This window comes from Leptinotarsa decemlineata, unplaced genomic scaffold (assembly GCF_025532065.1).
Source record: "Leptinotarsa decemlineata unplaced genomic scaffold, Ldec_3_MD MMD2_tig00026336_RagTag_RagTag, whole genome shotgun sequence".
NCBI classification, from domain to species: domain Eukaryota; kingdom Metazoa; phylum Arthropoda; class Insecta; order Coleoptera; family Chrysomelidae; genus Leptinotarsa; species Leptinotarsa decemlineata.
The window spans coordinates 9,516,122-9,537,335 of record NW_027412692.1 but is presented as its reverse complement, the minus strand read 5'-3'; the positions used below and the strand labels follow the sequence as shown (position 1 = coordinate 9,537,335).

Genomic DNA, 21,214 nt, shown 5'->3' with positions numbered 1-21,214 from the left:
TTCAGCCACACTACAGAGACTGAATTTCCCGTCAATTTTGCAATCGAAACTTTTGAGTGCTTTGAAGATAAATTTTGATTCTCGTTTTTCAGATTTTGATGTCATTGCGAATGAAATTAAGCTCTTTGAAAATCCTTTTGATTCTAACATTGAAACCCTGGCTCCGGAAGTCCAAATGGAAATTATTGATTTACGGTGCAGTGATATGCTTAAGAACAAATATCAAAATTCTTCCACTGGAACAATTTGATAATTTGCATAAATTTGCCCGTGGGTTGTTTTCTGTTTTTGGTACTACTCACTTGTGTGAAAAAACGTTTTCCAAGATGAAGTACACAAAGAATGTTTACAGATCTCAATTAACCGATGAGCATCTTAAATCTCTTTTGATAATTGGTACAAGTAAAATTGATCCACAACTACAAAGTATTGTCGGTGGAAAATCACAATTACATAAATCTCATTAGTGTTTTTGTTTTACTGTGATTCATTTCAATTATTTGTTAGTTATTAATATGCTTAAACTTAGATACTTAAGTTAAGTTTTCTTTGTCATCATTTCTGTCGTTAAGTTTTACCTTGCAAGTAAAACCGAGTAATTATCATTCTGTGTTTTCTTCTTCAACTTATCACAGCAATAGTAAAAACAATTAGGTAATCATTGGCTGTCGCGGGCCAAATTGATGACAGTAAATCATTGGCTGTCGCGGGCCGGATTGATGACACTGGCGGGCCGGATTCGGCCCGCGGGCCGTAGTTTGGAGACCCCTGGTCTAGATCATACAGGAAGTGCTCATTACAGCACTCTACTAATAAAAACTTCTTCTGAATTAGTCAATATCTTTTAGAATTTTCCGTCTCTGCATTGGAAATTTCTGCTCGATGTTTTCAATGAGAAATACGAGTATGTAATCTTTGTACTATGTAATCTTTTACATACGTATATGAATATAAATAAAAAAAATCTGCATAAATGTTTTGCGTTTTGATGAAAATCGATTCTACAATTATGAATATACTGAACTCTACTCGCTTGAGTTGAGTAATAAGTGAAATGTCAATAACATACAACTAATAAAAAAATAAACAAAAATGATAAAGAATGCAAATGAAAAAAAATAGGAAAAAGACTCCGAACTGAGTACTTGACAAAACATAGTAGGTGAATTTAGAAAGTGTCCTCCTGGATTCTCGTATTGATAAAAGGACGACGATTGTTGTTCCATATACTCTGAACACTAAAATTGCTTTCAGTTCAACAAGTGGTAGGTAATCCTAAAAACATATTTATGGAAACTAATAAGAATTATGGAAATGATGAAAAGAGATTTGAAAAATGCGACAAAAACGAGCTTTCGAAACAATCTAATATGATCTACACCTTTGAATGCTTTCGAAAGCAAAATGTAGTTTGAAAACTTGGAAGGGTGATAAAGGTCCAAATTTCCAGAGACATTTCCTGCTGATTGTTCCTGAGAATTCATTGGAGTATAATTTATTAATACGGTTTGGGTATGTACTGACGATATTATTTTCACTATAGATGGTTGCTGTGTAAAATCGGACAGTGAACAGTCTTGTTCAGTATCGACTATATAGTTCCATTTAATCGTTGGTGTATGATTGTAGAAATCAACTGGGCAAAATTTTCATGTGGTTATTTGATCCCATATTGTCAATTATGGCGAATACGCGGGTGTTTATAGAATCGCATAACCTTCTTTGGCAGCGAATTCTCCATTTCTTTTAGTTACTTCAAAAATCATACATTTAAGTCGTCTGACAGGATCAACCTTGGCTTGACAGCAATAATATATAAGGTATATGTTTATATAATGATCTTTCATTTTTCTTACGCAGGATTACACCACCAATGGTGGTGAGATGAGATGCACAGTAAAAAGTATTTCTTTAAAAGAAGATCATAGGTTGCTTTGAAATTTTTATCTCTATTGGAAAAACTATTACTTCCAAGATCCAAGATTCCAAGATCGCCATGTTCCACCAGAAAATCACACTTTTTTCAACAAAGAAATCAAATTTCTTGGCCTTTCAACGACATCATTCGTTTGATTATATCATTGCGAAGATGAACTATTTTGAATCAAGAAAATATAATATCATCTCAAAATCCACCACCTATTTGAAGGGAAAAATAAACTGTTTCAAATGGAAAGCAATATCAACTTGATCTGAACACATAGTGTTTGTTTGAATTTAATACTGTATCCCTACAAATAACTCAATTCGTTTATAACAAGAGTTTTGTGAGTCTACATACAAAACTATATTATGATCGATTGAAAATAACAGAAATTTTGTATAGAATGAACAGAGTTTCTTTCAAAGAAGTATTTCATTCATTTCAGTTTGAAAAAAACTGTGGTGCTCTGGTCTTTCTATGACCCTCTTGAGTGAGAGGGGAGCGGGGAATTCCGTTGTAAGCATCGCGTACGCGTCAGTATGTGTTGGAAAGTGATGTTGGTGTGTTGCGATTTTGAGGAGGAAGTGTTTTATCTGTCTGTACGCAGTGCAATTTCTTCCCGATTATTTTGTATCTACCATAATGGAACAGATTTTACAAGACTGGGGTCTTGTACCGCGTTGTATATGTAGTACCGAAGAGGAAGTGGTAAACTTTGACGGCAACTCTTAATTTTGCCTTCATTTTGAGAGAATTATACCAATGCTCCGTAATTTTTCATATATGCATCATTACATTTGCCGAGCTCTGCAAGCAAAGTATAATAATTTAAACTGAAAAATCCTCCAAGTTGATTCAAATTTGTTTTGAACATACATTTCATCTTGTTTCAAATAAGAGCATTTTCTCTAAATAAAATTTCATTTTCTCTTAGACCGAATTCATCTTTTATTGAAAGGTAGATGTACTTATAGTTTCGACAATAAATTATAATACAAAAAATACCAAAATAGACACCAGTAGGTATAAAAATCTTCTATATGTGACAGCCACTTTCTGATTTCAACATGTAAATATTGGTTGAATTCCAAAACGTCTTTGCTTTCTGTAATCACTTCAGAAATGTTTTTATATTATTCATTGGGAACAAATTGAATATACCCTACTCAGCTTGAAATTATTTGATAGATTTTCTTTAAGAATATAAGAAATAGGTAAAAATATTACCAAACTCACTAGAGATGAAATATGAATTTCTGAAAACGTGAAAACAGTGAATGCTGTTATTTAAATAGCGAATCATATTCCTTTAAGTACGTTTGTGTTAAGTATGTCATGAGTTACATTTTTTATTGAAACAGTTTATATTTTTCATTGATCCTCTAATAATACTCACACGACACTTTGTATTCCTATAACGGTTCGAAATTTATTATTTTGAAAGGCAATTTTTCTATATAGACTTCTGTCCACTTCAAAGGGATTTGAGGTACGTCTTTTGAATTGATTATTTATTTCTGATCAAATAATGTTTAAGCACCTTTTAACTTGCTAGGAATCGTATGTTGAATAATAAGACCTCAGACAAGTTTGAAATTTTGAGGGTTGTCATTCGCATGCGAACAACAATTGGGTCAGTTGAATAAACCAACTTAAACAGTGTTTTATTGAAAAATTTTTTTTTATTAAGTGGCTGCTCTTTTCATATTTTTACCTTTATATATATTTGAAATAGTGGCTAAGGATGATGTGCTGATTTCTTCTTTCGTTTCAGAATCCAAGTGATGTTCCGGCAATTGTGGATAAACAAAAGCCGAATGCAGAACTTGATCGACGATAGCGATTTTTTTTAATGTTATTTACTTCATTTGTGTAAAATTACTAATAAATTAATTCATTTTTTCGTCTGAGTTGTAATGTTGTTTATAGGCTTCGATTTTATTTTATTTGTTAATTTGCAATATGTCAAGAATATGTCCCTTTTTTATATATGTTTTCTTATTGAATATTTATTTCTGTTATTTATATAACTGTATGATCTCTCAAAAGTGTGCGGTTGGAATATGATATTTAAGCAAATATAAGCAAAGAAAATTTAGTTCTATTAAGTTTTGTTTTTCATCACATGCTTTTTCAGGATAAAATTCAAGATTTGCAATTTCGTCAAATAAACTAATCATAATATATAATGTATTATTTAGTTTCTTTCCTCACCACTTATATCTGCTCATATTACAGATGAGATACTTTGGATTCAAGTAACTAAATAAATCCAAATGAGAGGGACAGTTTATAAACAGAAGCATAAGTTCATCTTTGATGAAGTAAATGAGTTTATTTGATTCATACAAATAGAAGCGTTTCAATGAAAAATGCTTATCTTCAAAGGAAAACAATCAATTTCTCATACGGAGATATTTAAATAATGTTCCAAGTAAACATATCATTCTTTCAAAACCCAAAACAGTTTTGCTTCGAGATTGATTTTGCTCAGACTAAAGAATGCATACTCACTTCTCTTGAGCTAATGTGATTATTTCTATTGAAATTTATGCACAATCTTGGTAGAATATTTTTTTTACTTAAAAGAAGCGTTTATTCAGTCCATTTGAAATAATGATTCAAATTCAACTTGATAGAATATGTTTCTCAGTTTAAACAAATATTCCTTCATGAATATAGGAGAGCAAGATTTCTTGAAATCGAGATAATGTTCTTCACTTTGAGATTTTTATTTTTACTGTGTGTTAAGGAAGAAATATTATTGTTCATGTTTTCATTTTTCTGTATTACTTGCAGTTTTTATTGGAGATAAAATAAATGAGAATTGTCTATTTTGTACAATTTCATTTCAAGTTGATTACAATATACAAGTTACAAGATACCAGATACCAGTTATAGGATAAAAATGAACTCTGAAATGAATCACAAAGAAAGAATCACAGTATAAAATTCTGCTGAGAAATTATGGTGGAGAGTAAAATTACATTGTAATATCACGATATACAGTGTCATCCTCAAAGTATGCACCATATGGGAAACTTATTTATTAAGGGTTTTTCGACAAAATGTTATCCCTGGTAAAAGTTTGTGCATCCCCTAAAACTGAACATGTCCCAACAAAATACAGTGGAACACACGTAATATACGATGAACCTTCAAATATTTGATTATGCGACAAGAGTAAAGTACCATTATTTTGAAAAATTTTGGGAAATATCATTTAAAAAAGTTGTTCAGCATTGAAAAATACATCAAGATTTGGAGTCATGGATATCTAAGCGTCGTTTTATTTTTTTACACATATTTTTTAAATGGGGACTGCGAAAAAAAATTTGCTAAAACGATATATAGACATCATCCTGTATACGACGGTTCAATTTGAAAGCCTGTAATATTACGAATTACACAACTATGCTGTTAACCACGGTCAATTTTTTTGAAGAGTGAAATAATTTTCAAAGTTTTTGGTGCAAAGTTATTTTTTGGTAACACCAAAAATTACTCAAAATTATACTGTATTGCAAGAAGAACTTGATATTCAATAATATCAAATAACAAAACATCGAAATGAAATAGGTATTTCGTATCAAACTCATTGATTTTCTGGAGATTTTCTTGTCCAAAATAATTCTCCAAAATATTCTCCAGTTTGTTTCAAAATACCCATTTTATTTTGATGTTTTGTGATTTGATATTATTGAATATTGAGTTCTTGTTACAATACTATATAATTTTGAGTAATTTTCGGTGTTTACAAACAATAAAAATAACTTTGCACCAAAAACTTTGAAAACTATTTTACTCTTCAAAAAAAATTGACCGTGGTTAATACCATAGTTGCGTGATTTGTAATATTCCAGGCTTTCAAAATAAACCGTCGTACACAGGTTGCTGTCTATTTATTGTTTCAGCAAATTTTTTTGGTAGTCCCATTTAAAAAAAATGGGTGAAAAATAAAACTTCAGTTAGATGACCATGACTTCGAATCTAGAGGTATTTTTCAATGCTGAACTACTTTTCTAAATAACATTTCCCGAAATATTACAAAATAAGAGTACTTTAGTACTGTCTCAAAATCAAATATTTGAAGGCTTCTCGTATATTACGTGTGATTTACTGTATTTTGTTGCTGCATATTCAATTTAAGGGGATGCACAAACTTTTATCAGGAATAACTTTTTCTCGAAAAACCCTTAATGAATAAGTTTCCCATATGGTGCATACTTTGGGGAAGACACTGTATATTTATATCGCGAATCAGCGTTTCAAGTTGTATTTCATCGCAAAAGTACACTAAAAATGAAAAACTACAATGAAAAATTTCACATTTTTTTTCGTAGCAAATGTATAAAGTAATATTCCGTATGAAATATGAGATTACAGAAAAAAATAATTTCTCGCTAATTTCAGTGGTAATTAAATTGCCACCGGCAATTGATTAATAGTCAGTAATATTTGACGGGGGGCATTTTAACCGAGCGTATAAAGTATACAAAATTTCAAATACAATTTTGATTTTTTTCAGATTGTGGACAGTGAAAAAACCCAAACAAACAAATGAAAATACTTAAATTTTCACATTGGGAAAATATTTTCCCTCCAATCGTCCACACTTCTTTATCGGAAATGTCAAACAGGAGGATTTGGCAAAGAATGCAATTCACAGTTATTTTTCTTTTTCAAAAGAAAATAGAATAAACGCAAACAACTTTATCAAAAATGATAAAAATCATAAAAGGAATCTGTGACATGAATCAACATTGAAGTTGTTCTCAACATATTCACCATGCCCGTATGTATCTCCGTAAATTCGAATGTGAACGCCAGCTCTGGACATGACAGTAAATAGTGACTCCTGATTTCGAGGGCCGGGCTTGAAAATTCGTCGATACCATCACTGCGCAATGATGAAATCCCAAAGCAGGCGGAGCAACAGACCACTCCCACAAAACAATGCACGTCCCTCCCCGTAACGATCTAACGGAGCTCTAGTAGAAACCCGACGGCTGGATCAAAATGTTGGTCCCGGCTGATATGTTGGCCGCCCAGTCAAAAATGCTCTATCAAATAAACAAATATTACGGCGAGAGGGTTCAAACCCGCATGGCGACAATAGCCAAAACGATTCGGGAAGTTTGCAAAGTGGTCCAGGACGTGTTGAAAGAGGTCGAAGTTCAAGAACCAAGATTCATCTCCTCCCTAACTGAATGTAACGGCCGCTACGAAGGCCTGGAAGTGATTTCTCCCATTGAATTCGAGGTGGTGTTGTACCTCAACCAAATGGGAGTGTTTAATTTTGTAGACGACGGTACGCTACCGGGTTGTGCGGTCTTAAAACTCAGCGACGGAAGAAAGAGATCAATGTCCTTGTGGGTGGAGTTCATAACAGCGTCAGGCTACCTCTCCGCCAGGAAAATCAGGTCAAGGTTCCAAACCCTCGTTGCCCAAGCTTGCGACAAATGTTCCTACAGAGACATAGTGAAAATGATAGCTGATACCACCGAGGTGAAACTGAGGATACGGGAGAGGTATATAGTACAAATAACGCCAGCTTTCAAATGCTCCGGAGTATGGCCAAGGTCTGGTGCCCACTGGCCTATTCCTCACATTCCTTGGCCACATCCAAATCTAGTCGCAGAGGTGAAAACTGAAGGATTCGACCTGCTCAGCAAGGAAAGCATCGCCGCGCAAGGAAAACAGTCAGCCATGGAGGGCGATGCTTGGGTGCTTTCGTTTCTAGAAGCCGAAAACAGACTTTTAGGAAGCGGCTGCCGACGAAGATGTCTGAGTATCCTGAAAACCTTGCGGGACCGACACCTGGACCTTCCCGGTAACCCGGTTTCCAGCTACCACTTGAAGACGTTGCTATTGTACGAGTGTGAAAAACACCCGCGAGAAACAGAGTGGGATGAATCCTGCATCGGAGACAGAATCAATGGGATATTCCTACAACTGATTTCGTGTCTGCAGTGCAGGAGGTGTCCGCATTATTTCTTGCCCAATTTGGACTTGTTCAAAGGGAAATCTCCAAGCGCGTTGGAAAATGCCGCTAAGCAAGTGTGGAGATTAACCAGAGAGATGCTAACCAATACGAGGAGCTTGGAAAAATTGTAATTCATAAAAACATTACATTTATTTTTCCTCCAATTAGAGTCGAACAGTTGAGCAATAAAAAGAGGATTTCATCGAACCGATACCTATAGCGATTATTTATGTTGCTGGTGTGGTCAATTATATGTCCCAAGTATAGGCGAAACTAATTGAATATTCAGTGGATTATTGAATGTACATTTTTCCATACGATGCATGTACACGCTGATGTGGTGGGAGAATTTTTCATTTCTCAACGAGATTTCCTTCTCATATTTGACAAGGAATGTGCCATTTTTCAAAATTGTTTTTGTTGATTAGTGATATTTCAGTGATTTTACCGTTTTAATGACTAGTGCTACTATTTCATTAATATCGACTGTTTTAATATAATATCTACGCTACTGTAAATATTTTGTATATTTTTTAGAGACCGCTAAGTTGATTTGAATAATTACTACTTATTTCTGTTATACCTATTGATGTAAATAACAATTGTTTCATAGAAATACTGCTTTACTATTTATATTTTGTGGATATATGTCTGTTTTTTGTACCTATATTATTTATTTATTAAATTTACTAAATAAAAATACACTTCCTTTTTGACAAAACTAGTTGGGAACTGAAATGAGTTCTCATAGAATATTTATATATATCACCGAAAATAAAACAATACAGAAACATAACCAGAAATAGGTAGGTAGGTACTTTAAGAAGGAGTTTAATTTGTATCGATTTTCATTCAAAATTATTTATTTTTCTGTATATCTCCAAAAATAACAGTACGAAGGCGTAAATAGGCCACATTCTTTTCAAATACAATTAACTGAATGCAAAATTTTGAGTTTGTTAAATTTCAAGTTCAACTTCGAAAATTATAACAATTTTTCAAGTCACCATTTCATAATAATAATTTGGTTAATTCCGACTATAATCTGGGAGTTTCTTGGATTTTTTCAAAATAATTCGTGGCCCTTCTACCTGTTCGGTAATAAACTCTTGAAATGTGTTCGTTTTTCTGTTGAAGGTTTGATATTTTTATCTCTTATTGATAAATACTCATTATGGTTTTTGTTACATTACTATCAGTAAAAATTGTTCACCTAATGGAAAAATTTATATAAATTACTGTTAGATCATTACATCGAAATTGAAATGTATTTTCATAATATTATTTATAGATACCTATACATTAGCAAGACAAAAACAATACGCAGACGTAGATATATACTCAAATATATTTGAGAAATGAATTCAACATAAAAAAATTCTATTAATGTGATTTTAGTTTTCTATAAAATTGAAAATTAATTAGGCAATTTGATGATTTATAAAATATAGATGGATAGTATAAAACGATGCATTAAATATCTCAATACGAAGGTCTCCATTTCATCAAAATTCTTTATCTATTATTCATGATCAGAGATTTGAAAATATTAGCTTAATTTAGCTTAATAATTGTGGATATTTTTCAAATTCAGGTTAACAATCATATTCTCACTTTATGAATAGTTTCAAAATATACTACTGAGTTTTTTTCAGTTAATCAGTTTAGAATCGATTGATAAAAGGGTATATTGAACAAAACCAGTTTTTTTTCCAAAGAAATTAGAGTTTTTTCAGACGTTTTATCATTTCTATATAGTTTTTTTAATTTAGTCTGGTAGTTTTGAAATGTTTTGAGAATCATCAGTACCCCAAACACAACACACATAATTGAAATGTACATATAGAGCTTTTACTACTTTAAATTTTCAAAATACTGCCTGTTCTCTAAACGATAATTTTTGCTCAACATCATAGTTCAATCATAGTTGAATGTTTCTCTTTTTTTACGAAAGCAGTCTAGACCTTGAAAACCCACACTGAAAACTATAAATGATATTCTGATTTACTTATGAGTTTCTCTAAGTATATATGAATAAAACTGTCAAATTATCTGATCACTCAAAATGAATAGATACTATAAAAAAATGTGCAATATTTCAGCAATTGGAAATTATTTATAAGGGTAGAAACCTAAAAGTATGATATTTTTAAAACACTTACATACATTCTATCAATAGGTATTGAATGTAAAATATTCTCAAGTACCTATAGGACCAGGGCCATCGCCATGGAGGGAGATGGGGGGGAGCCTCCTCCCCTGCTTTTACGACTTGGGAAAAAGTTGGGAAATTTTAGGCCGTGAAGATAGAAAAAAATGAATAAAAATTAAAAGAATAAAAATGAGAGAAAAGAAAGGGAGAGGTAATAAGAAAAGGGAAAGAACCGGGAGAAGGTTGGGATTTCCCAACATGCATAACTTGGAGATCCCATACTTTGAAATTCTGAGTTGCTTGAAAACTTCAAAAAAGTTTAATTTCTCCCAAGTAACAGAACAGTCCTGAACAGTCCACAAATGTTGAAGTGACAATTTTACAAAATTCCCAAATTTTCGCTGTTTTTTTCGATTTGGAAAAGTTGGGAAATTCCGAGCTGTGAAAATAGAAAAAAAAAATAGTAGAAAACAATAAGCACAAAATTATTTAAGTGTTGTTTCCTTTCATTTGTATTGAATATTCCTATACATGGTGGATATGGTGAAAGACCAAGGACCTTGGTCCAACGTAGAATAATTTCCATTATTATTTTTATAATTACCAAAATTTATTTTTGTTTGTGCATACTCTAACGGGCATAAACATTCAGCCAATCTTTGGATAGCTGAGTAAGAGAATAAATAAATTATAGTAGTAACTAAACTCGGCTTTCATTTTTTCGAAAGTTGGGAAATTTTGCTGGTGGGGAAAATTTGGATTCCTTCCCCCCCCTGGCTACGGCCCTTTATAGGACTATTCCAACAAAATGTAAATAAGAATATATTTATAGAACATTGGGTTCATTTATTCGTATATGGTTGAAATAGATATTGGTTGATTTTCTATTTCAACAAAACATGACACGCATTCCTAACTGAAAGTTTTCAGTTTCTCTCCCATACTTTACGAAAAGGTAAGTATAACTACTTCAAAAGAGCGACGGTTTTTGAAAGAAGAATGAGAAAGAGATTTTTAAGAAGTGAATAAAAGTTGAGATAATGTCCTTCAACGTGCTATTTCAAACACTCAATGTGAATTATGACGTTTTCATGTATTGAACGATACGGATATGTTTAAAGAAATATTTTTGTTTTCAAGTGTCCAAAGGAATGTAAAAAAAATTTGCATCATTGCTATGTATATTTCTATTTTCTTATTACTTTTATGTTGTCTACTTGTCTTCTGTAGGAAAAACATCAACATTTAAATGAAAGATTGAGGTATGAATTGAAAAGGGTATATTTTTAGGAAAGGTTCTGGCTTTCTCTTATTCATCTTCATACAAAAAATATGGGAATTTTCCAAAGAAAGGAAGCCATCAATTTCAATAAATGAACTCTATAGTTAGATGTATAGAACATGCAAAGAAGTAACTTTCTTCCAGTTTGTGTCTGAAGAAGTAGAAAGCCAAAACCTTTTTTTCCCGAAAGATAAGGTATATATATTAACCTATGAGTATTTTCTGTAAAACAATGATTTTGTAGCTTTTGTGACATTACTCATTTGATAAAAAGAAACGTTTGCTGCAAGCAGGTATATATCTCAAATGTTTATGACCAATTTCATATAAAGTTAGACGCAAAGCAACAAAGCTCGTAGTTTTTATTCAAAACATGTTTTTAATATATATGTTTCGTTTGTAGCATGACCAGACTTCGGATGAGAAATAATTAGAAAATAAACTTGATTTTTATATAGTAACACCATGACATAATACACATAATATGAATCCTAATAGCAAATATCGTTTTCAGTCAAAAACAACATGGAAATATACTTTTAAATATAAAAAACCTTCAATTTACCGTCATCTGAAGTACACTTATTGCATCAACATAGTATATCAATGTGCATCTTCTTGAGAACCTACAGCATTCTATCCATTCTTTCCCAGAAACTCTGCATGTACACAAATGATACACAGCAAACCTACCTATACTAAACAAAAGTATTCCACTTCAAAATTACAGTTATTTTCATTTCTTCACTGGTTTCTTTTTCTCAACACCTTCGAACCTAACCCAACCCTACCATTTTTTCTTTTGCTTGCTCCCCCAAACCTAAAGCATATTTTTCAGATGTACCTATACCCATATCAACGCTTTTTATTTCTTACTGAATCATTATCACGAGGTTTCGTATACAAACACCTATTCTACTTTTATACTATGGAAGTGTCAGTGCCAGTGCCAGTGTCACTGCAAATGGACAATTTGCAGTGGCACTGGCACTGGCATGTTTTTCCTGCGTAAAGTTCCTTACAATACTCGTACTAGCTATTCATAGAAATATTTAGATTATTCATTCCTAATACCTATAACATGGAAGGAAGGAGTTGATGTACAGATCCGAACTTAGCACGAACCAGATATCTAAATCTATCTATTTCTTACTTGGGGATTTTCTGATATTTCAGAAAGAATTCTGCTTACTTTTAATCACACTTGATGTTGATGTTAAGGGGTATACAAAATGTTCCATATGAAAAGTAAAAGTTCTGACAACACATTCTGTCATTCTGGCCCGTCTAGTACAAAATCTGCTACCACTATAACGTCACATTGTGTTATTCTTAAGCAGCAAATATGTCGATTTAGTATGCATTAAAATACCAGTTCTACAGTATTCTATTATTTATAATTTCGCATTCTGATATACATTGGTGTAGGATACCTACATTGTACCTACTTGTGGGGCTAAAAGGCCCACTACGCGGAACTTAGGTTCAAATATGGAAATTCCCAAAGACAGGTTTTTGGGTTTGTATACAGAAAAAACAAGATTAGTTGTGTGCACAAGAAATGCATAGTTCTAACATAACAAAGGGAATCGCCAGACTGAAAAAAAAATATTAGCAAAAAAAATATTTACTTTCGTCAGTTCAACACTTTCGTCGGAGTTAGAGAACTAAAAGGCAGTATTCGTAACCCTCCGGTAAACTACTTTGAATTTGTATTCCTAATTGATGTAGGCCTGTTTTCGAATGAACTTTGAGTTCCTGAGACCACAGTTCCTGGACCTTTAAACCCCGCTCCATCATATTTCTCATTCCAAAAATTACTTTCCTCATCATCCAGATCATTCAGTTATATTAATATATTTTTTCCAAACAAATGTTAATCATTATCACGAGGTTTCGTACATAAACACCTATTCAACTTTTATACTATGGAAGTGTCAATGCCAGGGCCAGTGTCACTGCAATGGACAATTTGCAGTAGCACTGGCACTGGCACTGGCATGTTTTTCCTACGTAAAGTTCTATATAATACTCAAACTAGCTATTCATAGAAATATTTAAATTATTCATTTCTAATACCTATAACATGAAAGAAAGGAGTTGATGTAGAGATCCTAACTTAGCACGAACCATATATTATCTAAATCTGTCTATTATCAAATATATTGCGACTTTGAGTTATTTCTTGATGAAAGTCTGAATTGTTTGCCTGCTCTCAGTATTCTTACAAAAATAATATCTGAATATTAGGTAATTGGGTTATATATACCGTGGATGGAAGAAATACTAGGAATAAGTCATTCATTTTGGTTTTTATTAGATAACTTAGAATAAAAAGTATCTACCTGAATGACTTTTTTTTGGGAGAATTTTACTTACTGATTTTTTATTCTACACATACAGAGTGCGATATTTTTATTCACAAATTGATTTTCTAAAATTATTCGTACAAAGATTTTTTTTAATTTATAATATCTACAAATTCAATTTTAAATATAAATCTGGTGTATGTAAATCCAGTGAAATATCGGATGTCTACCAGTGAGAATGATAGTGTTCCATATAAGTGGCATTATACTTCTTTCATTTATTATATTGTGTAGGAATCCTGTAAATGACATCTGATTCGATCCCATACGAAAGTGTTTTTTTGTATAATTCAGTGTTCATATAAAAGTATCTGTTTCTTTCGTGTAATTCAATGTTTCTATGAGAATATCTCTTTCGAAAGGGCTTTTACTTCCAGTTTATGTCTGAAAGTTACTTCTTTGCATGATCTACACATCTTCATTTAGAGTTAATCTTTGAAATTGATTGCTTCATTCTTGTATTTGGAAGATTTCCACGTTTTTTTTTATCAAGATAGATTACAAAGCCAAAAGCTTTCTTCCCAAAAAATATATATTCTAGTTGAAATAACAATAGAAATTTTGGAAAATAAACCAACTTAAAGGTATAAATAAAATAAAAACAAATATTGATGAATATACTAAGGAAATTTTTTTGTATAAAGATCCACTATAATAATTGTTGATTGATGTTCTTTGAATATTTAGGTAAAACGAAAACAATATCTGGATGATCTATATATATTTCTGTAAACAATTTTCAATGGTGGGTATGGAATTTCTTACTCTCCTTTGATGTTTCATATATCTTTGAACAGCAGTTTTTGAATGAAAACAAAATCTTATAAAATATTTCGTTTGAACCCCCTAAAAATATTTTTTGTTTCTCTTTTCATTTGAACCAATGCTCTGAGGATATGAATAAGAAAACAGTGGCCAATTCATTCAATATAATGTATAGTAGTACTACTTACAACGCATTTTTATATTGAAAAAAAAACGCAATTTTACAAAGGTAAGATTTTGCAAAAACAGATAATTTTTCTCCTAATGTTTTACTATTTATGAGTTTTTCGAATCCGTGTTTTTCATGATTTCATAACTTTTTAGCATAGTCTTCTGACATCTGCAAATATTCATCATAGACTTTCTATGCGATTCCGGAAGTTTTGAAAGTAAAATTTTGTGTTCTCATTGGTTAACAAAAAAGTAATTGCTCAATTCAGCCACTATTATTGAATGAAAAAAATATTTTTGAATAAACAACTTCAAAACAATTTCACCCACAAAAACACTCAGAAAAAAATGTAAACAAAAGACGCCTGGAATCGATCACAACCAAAAACACATTCTCATTCTGCATATTGATCAACCATTAAATCATATGTAAGCTGTTACATACCCCACATCACGAGTCAGTCCCCCGAACTCTGCGCTTCTATCTCGTTATTCTCGTTACCCTTTCGTAAACCACGAGCAGAAACGAACACTATCTATATCGCAAGCGTCGCGCCCGGCTCTCACTATTGGCCGGCGCCAGCGGGCGGAGCTAATTTGGAACTCCATCCTTCGATAGGCGGAGCCGCACTCTCACCTGAACTCTCTCCAACTTCGCTCAACACACAACAGTGTCTCAACAACTGCTCACTTCGATTCGTCTCAGTAACACGCGGCGGTATTTCAGAAGAAATTAACAACAATCCACGGAAAACCATCCCCCACCCTGTGTACTCCCCGAAGGAGATATCACCATCAAAGTGGCACCGGCGGAAAAACGCGGCTCTAGTAGCCTACAAACAGCCAATATGCTAGTGCCCCCAGACATGTTGGCAGCCCAATCCAAGATGGTCTACCAGCTCAACAAATACTACACCGAAAAAGTCCAAGCGAGAAAGCTGCAGGTGTCCAAGACGATACAGGAAGTGTGCCGAGTTGTGCAGGACGTCCTGAAGGAGGTAGAGGTGCAAGAACCTCGGTTCATCTCCTCCCTCACTGACTATAACGGGAGATTCGACGGCTTGGAAGTGGTTTCGCCAGTGGAGTTCGAAGTAGTCATCTACCTGAACCAGATGGGAGTGCTAAATTTCGTCGATGACGGCACTTTGCCGGGATGTGCGGTTCTCAAGTTGAGCGACGGCAGGAAGCGCTCCATGTCCCTCTGGGTGGAGTTCATCACCGCTTCCGGTTACCTTTCGGCCAGGAAGATGCGCTCCAGGTTCCAAACTCTCGTCGCCCAGGCTTGTGACAAGTGTTCCTACAGAGACAGTGTCAAAATGATAGCGGACACTACCGAGGTGAAACTGAGGATTCGCGAGAGATACATAGTGCAAATTACGCCAGCTTTTAGGTGTGCGGGATTGTGGCCTCGTAGCGCCTCACATTGGCCTCTGCCACAGTTTCCCTGGCCGCACCCCAACCACGTCGTAGAAGTGAAAACAGAAGGGTTTGATTTGCTCTCCAAGGAGTGCATAGCTCTCCAAGGTAAGCAGTCGGCGATGGAAGGCGACGCTTGGGTGTTATCCTTCTTGGAGGCAGAAAATCGTCTATTGCAAGGAGGCTGCAGAAGGAGGTGCCTCAGCATATTGAAAACGCTGAGAGACCGTCACCTGGACCTTCCCGGTAACCCTGTAACAGGTTACCACATGAAGACTCTTCTGTTATACGAGTGTGAGAAACATCCCAGGGAACCTGAGTGGGAAGAGGCTTGTATAGCAGATAGGATAAACGGTATTTTCTTACAGTTGATATCGTGTTTGCAGTGCAAAAGGTGTCCCCATTATTTCTTGCCAAATTTGGACCTGTTCAAGGGCAAATCTCCAAGTGCCTTGGAAAATGCGTCGAAAATGGTGTGGCGGTTGACTAGGGAAATGTTGACGAATTCCAGGTGTTTCGAAAAGTTGTAGTTTGTAGTGTTTGTATAGATTATTCAATTGTAAGTACCAGTGAACACATTTTTCACTCTAAATTTCGATTTTATAATATACCTATTTGTTCAGCGTCTAAACTTTTGTGACAGAGAATAATACATTATAAAAGAACTTCAAAGAAAAATTACTATACGTTCGTTTGAACATCTACCGAGTTAGCAATGCCCTTAGTTATTAATTCGGGTATCTAAACCATTTTTTGAACTCTCAAAGTTTTGCCAGAAAAAACTTTTTGAACTTCATGAATCCAATGAAAAAATGTCGACTATTCAATAAAATTGGAGCAGAACTTGACAATTATTTTACTAGATATAGGTGAATGGCCTATGAACTGATGCTAGAAATACGATACAACTGTAAATTTGGAGTAAAAAATGCTTTCATTGCCGCGGCACAACTCTTGTTATTATTTTTGAAACTTACATGTATATTTTTTGGTGTACAAACTAATGGGGCCATTTCAGAGGCTTCTCATTGTGAAATAATGAAGGCAAATTCATAAAACCGTATTTGTTTTCAATCTATACATATGAATATTTGTTTCGACCGATTAGAGTTTGTTGTTGCTCCCGTCGGACATGTATACTCATATAAATTCAACTCTAGACTGTGATTTTTTACTTATACGAAAAACATTTAGGGTCAATCCTGCAATCTGATTTGTTAAAAACTGTTTGTGTTTTTTCAATAATCAATACAAACATCGTTAATCTTCACATACCTTTGTTTCAATTAATTTATTGTTGAGAAAAATATTTGCAGAATAGACCTTAGAGACTGCTTAATGAATTTACTTTACGGTATGGTATTTTTGTAAAATATGACATATTGAAAATATACGTTATTTATATTAAATATGTGAGTTTCATTTCAGTGTTGAGAATTTAACCTTCAACTTCTTGCACTGAAGAACATACATTTCAAAATCGAGGATCATTTTTTCTGCGTGTGAAAAAAATCCACTCACTCCTTTAAGGAAACTGTTTTAAGTGGTTTCAAAAGATCAGTCAACATAAAAAAGTTAATAGAAAAAAATCATATTCAAATGATTTACCTCAAAATTGTGGACCTAAATATTCAGTTGAGTTCGTTGTTCTTCTTCTAAATATAAATGTTGAAACTAATTTCATAAATAGGTTTCAAATAGGTATAGGTTTCAGAGAATTGTTTATTTCTTTATTTTGCTGCAATGTAACTTTCATTTATAATTTTTTCATTTAGTTTATATAGCAAGAATTATAATCTGTCACTGTCATCTGTCCTCACCGGTCAAGATAATTTGAGAAATAGTTATTGGTCATATTGAATCGTGTTTGATTCGTTTTCACTGAAGAAATTTTTCAAAAGTAATGAAACATTAATTTCATTTCAAGATAAAAAATAGTTGATTTATATATACCTTTTATAATTATAATTATTATAATTTTCTTTATAAATCTCGTCCTTTTTACCACACAGCCGTGTTAATTCTCAAATCAATTCATAAATTTGAAGATGCCAATTTTCTATACCTAAATTGAGTTTAACTTTTTTGACTATTAGATACGAGAGATAATATAATTTCGATCTTCAAAATTATATCAAAATTATAAACATATAATAATCATTATTAATATACTATTATTGCATTGATCACTTAATTTTAGAAAAGTTACACTTCATAATAAAGGATATATAGCTAATTGGAAAACCTATTTCAGATTTTCAATCCTTTGATGAATGTATTTTGGATAACAAGAGAAAAAATAAAGGACTAATCAAAAATCGCTAAATAACTTTTGACACAATGTGTATGATTATTTATTTCAGACAAAAACTAGACGCACTCGGCTTAACCAACTGAGTACTTATAGATATCTGCTTCTTCCTCAGAATACTGAAGTTAATTCCTCAAGTATTGAAAAATTAGTTGGAGAATTACAGATAGCGAATCTTGCGAATTGACTAGGTAAATACTTGAAAAATCCAATGAATATCTATCATACACCTATATGAGTAAGATTAAAAAAATGTACTTTATAGAAGAAACAACCTCCTTTCATACCCATTGAAAGTAAAAAAAGTATTTTTTCAGAGATTTGTTTTAGATTCATCAACGAGATCAAAATCTGGGTTTCCTAAATTTCGCGTTTTATGTGAATATTTTGCCAATGGATAGATGAAACAGGTTTGAAAAAAAATCTGTTCAAAATCTGTTTTTCCATTAACCAGCTGTCGCACTCCTACGAACGACAACCCTCAGAAGACGAAACTTGTGCGGGCTAAGGACTAACGAAGTCTTATCTTTTGAAGTGTGATTCCTAACACGCTAATCCCGTATATCTGTTAGGTATCGAATAAATAACTTGGTTGAGAAAAGAACCAGTAACGCAGATGGAGGGAACTGTGAGAAATGTTCACATAATTTAAAAGTTGCTTCAGTTTGGTGATCTTTTTCAAGTTTCATTCACAGGAAATATTATATATAATTGGTCTACAATCTACCGTTAGGTATAGATATGAAAGGAAAATATTCAATTATATTTGATTAATTGAATAAATAAAATGATTTGGAGAAATATATATAGTCTGTTTTTTGCTATTTGTCTACTACTTTTTCAAATAAAATCAAATCAAAATATGCTTTATTACCCAAGATCTGAACATCTTATTGGCAAAGTCTAGTAAACTAAAACGTGTATGTGGAACAATTAACGAATATAAACTATAAAATAATGCTTAGAGACAAGAGCAGGAAATAACAATATTGAGCCCAGCTGAAGAGATACCAATATAAGTACCTACAAGAATATATGAATATTGAGTAAATGTGAATATATAATGCTATGTAATGAACATTGATAGCCATTTCGTGTTGATTTCAATAACTTGTTTACACAAAGCTACATGCCAATTACTCCATAGAGCCTTGGTAGAATTCGTCTACACTATAATAGGGCCTCCCAACAAGGAATTCTTTTACTTTCTTTCTGAATTTCTTTTCATCATATATTCGCCTTAAATTAATGGAAAGGTTATAACTTCTTGCTTTTGAAAATAATAGAATTTAGTGCAAATGAAGTAAGACTAACGTATACTATAAGTTGAGGTGATATTAAATTGATTTTTATATTTTTTGTGGATAAGACACTGTTTCCAAAATAAAAATACATACTGAGGTCAGGACTTTTCTATTCACAAATAAAATAGGCGGCATGAATCCCTGTAGTTAGCCTTGCATAAATATCTGATGGATCTTCTAGAGAGAATACCATATTGAAACGAAATTGTTCACAATTTCCCCACAAACAAATTCCATAACGTAAATAGGACTCAATTTGTGCAAAATAAACTGATCTTGTGATAGTAGTGTCTAACTCTCTTGCAACAACTCTCACTGCATGACATCCTACTGCTAGTCTTTCACACAATTAGTCGACATGGGAATCACATTTTAGATTTTCATCAATGAAGAGCCCTAAAAATTTGTTTGTCTCCAAATTTTCAATTTTAACATTTTTCAAGTGTACTTCCCCTATGTTACATCTAAACGTGACCACATTTCAATAATGGGGAATGTTCCTCAATTTGGGTTATTACAGCAAATGCAAGTTTGAACAAAATAAAGTTGAGTTTAATTCATGAGTTTTTCAAATTCACTTCGAAAAGTATTCAAATTGATGTTTTGAATGTTTCTAATTCACATATTGGCAACATTCTACTTTAAAAAAGGAAAATTATCTATATGAATCAACAATTAAGGCAAAATATAAATTATAGTTCAATACCACCTCCATAAGCCACATAAACAACAGTTGTTTTGTTATTTATTTATATAGAGGAAGATAGGTTAGGTGCACAAAATGTCATATGTCACAGGATGTCTCGGAACTCGGAACATAAGTAAACAGAACAGCACGCCTCTGAAATATGTCATCTTTGTTTGTCTCATACAAGTAACAGATTCATTGTTCTTCATTAGCTATTACCGATGTAGCCAAATGGTGAAATAGAAAAGAATTCCTTTAAATGTTGAATGCATTATTTGATTCATCTTTTTCAAGTATTTGAATAATTTTTTAAAGAAAAAGGTTGAACTGCGTTGTTTTAGAGCTCTTTTATAAAAACTACTTGATTTTCGTCAGGAGGAACATTCCCCATTGAAAGCCTACGGCCATATAAATTAAATTTTCATCTCAAATCATAATGTCATTGATTTAAGGATTACGCCGGTTAAAACATGAATAGAAACAACAAGTAGTCACTTCTACAGGTAGTCACTACTTTCTGAAGATTTCACTAACAAAGAAAAAGTAGAGAGGTAAAAAGTTCAAATCATTTCCTCAAATAAATTTTACATAACCTTCAAACATGCCACTTGTTGAAATTATAGGTGAAATAATTAGTGATAATAATAATGAGGATCACAGTAGAAAACAATGTGTACCTATCAAAGTGGTAGATCTAAAATCTCGGCTTCTGTGCAGTGGCGTGTATTTTAGTGGCGCCCACCCCCCGTAGAGTCAGACCCGGCCTAACCCCCCGAGGCGGACGCACGTACCGTGTGTATTTCGAAACTTTGGTACCATCCCAGAAGACGAGGCCCAGAAAATGAC

The 21,214-nt window shown here is 33.0% G+C and overlaps 3 protein-coding genes across 5 annotated transcripts in view; 2 read left to right on the top strand and 1 right to left on the bottom strand.

Annotated features, from left to right (window-relative positions):
• The window catches only part of rg (A kinase anchor protein rugose), a 941,222-nt gene that overhangs the window by 83,218 nt on the left and 836,790 nt on the right, over positions 1–21,214 (bottom strand). The window lies entirely within an intron of this gene.
• Positions 6,934–8,564, top strand: LOC111503856 (protein mab-21). Its single transcript, XM_023158276.2, has one exon. It carries the CDS (start codon positions 6,944–6,946, stop codon positions 8,039–8,041), a length of 1,098 nt encoding a protein of 365 aa, XP_023014044.1. The 5' UTR covers positions 6,934–6,943; the 3' UTR covers positions 8,042–8,564.
• On the top strand, positions 15,248–17,454 carry LOC111503858 (protein mab-21). Its single transcript, XM_023158279.2, has one exon. It carries the CDS (start codon positions 15,498–15,500, stop codon positions 16,593–16,595), a length of 1,098 nt encoding a protein of 365 aa, XP_023014047.1. The 5' UTR covers positions 15,248–15,497; the 3' UTR covers positions 16,596–17,454.

What these genes read in the sequence shown, in the direction of transcription:
- LOC111503856 (XM_023158276.2), top strand. Translation starts at nt 6,944, where the DNA reads ATGTTGGTCCCGGCTGATATGTTGGCCGCCCAGTCAAAAATGCTCTAT.
- LOC111503858 (XM_023158279.2), top strand. Translation starts at nt 15,498, where the DNA reads ATGCTAGTGCCCCCAGACATGTTGGCAGCCCAATCCAAGATGGTCTAC.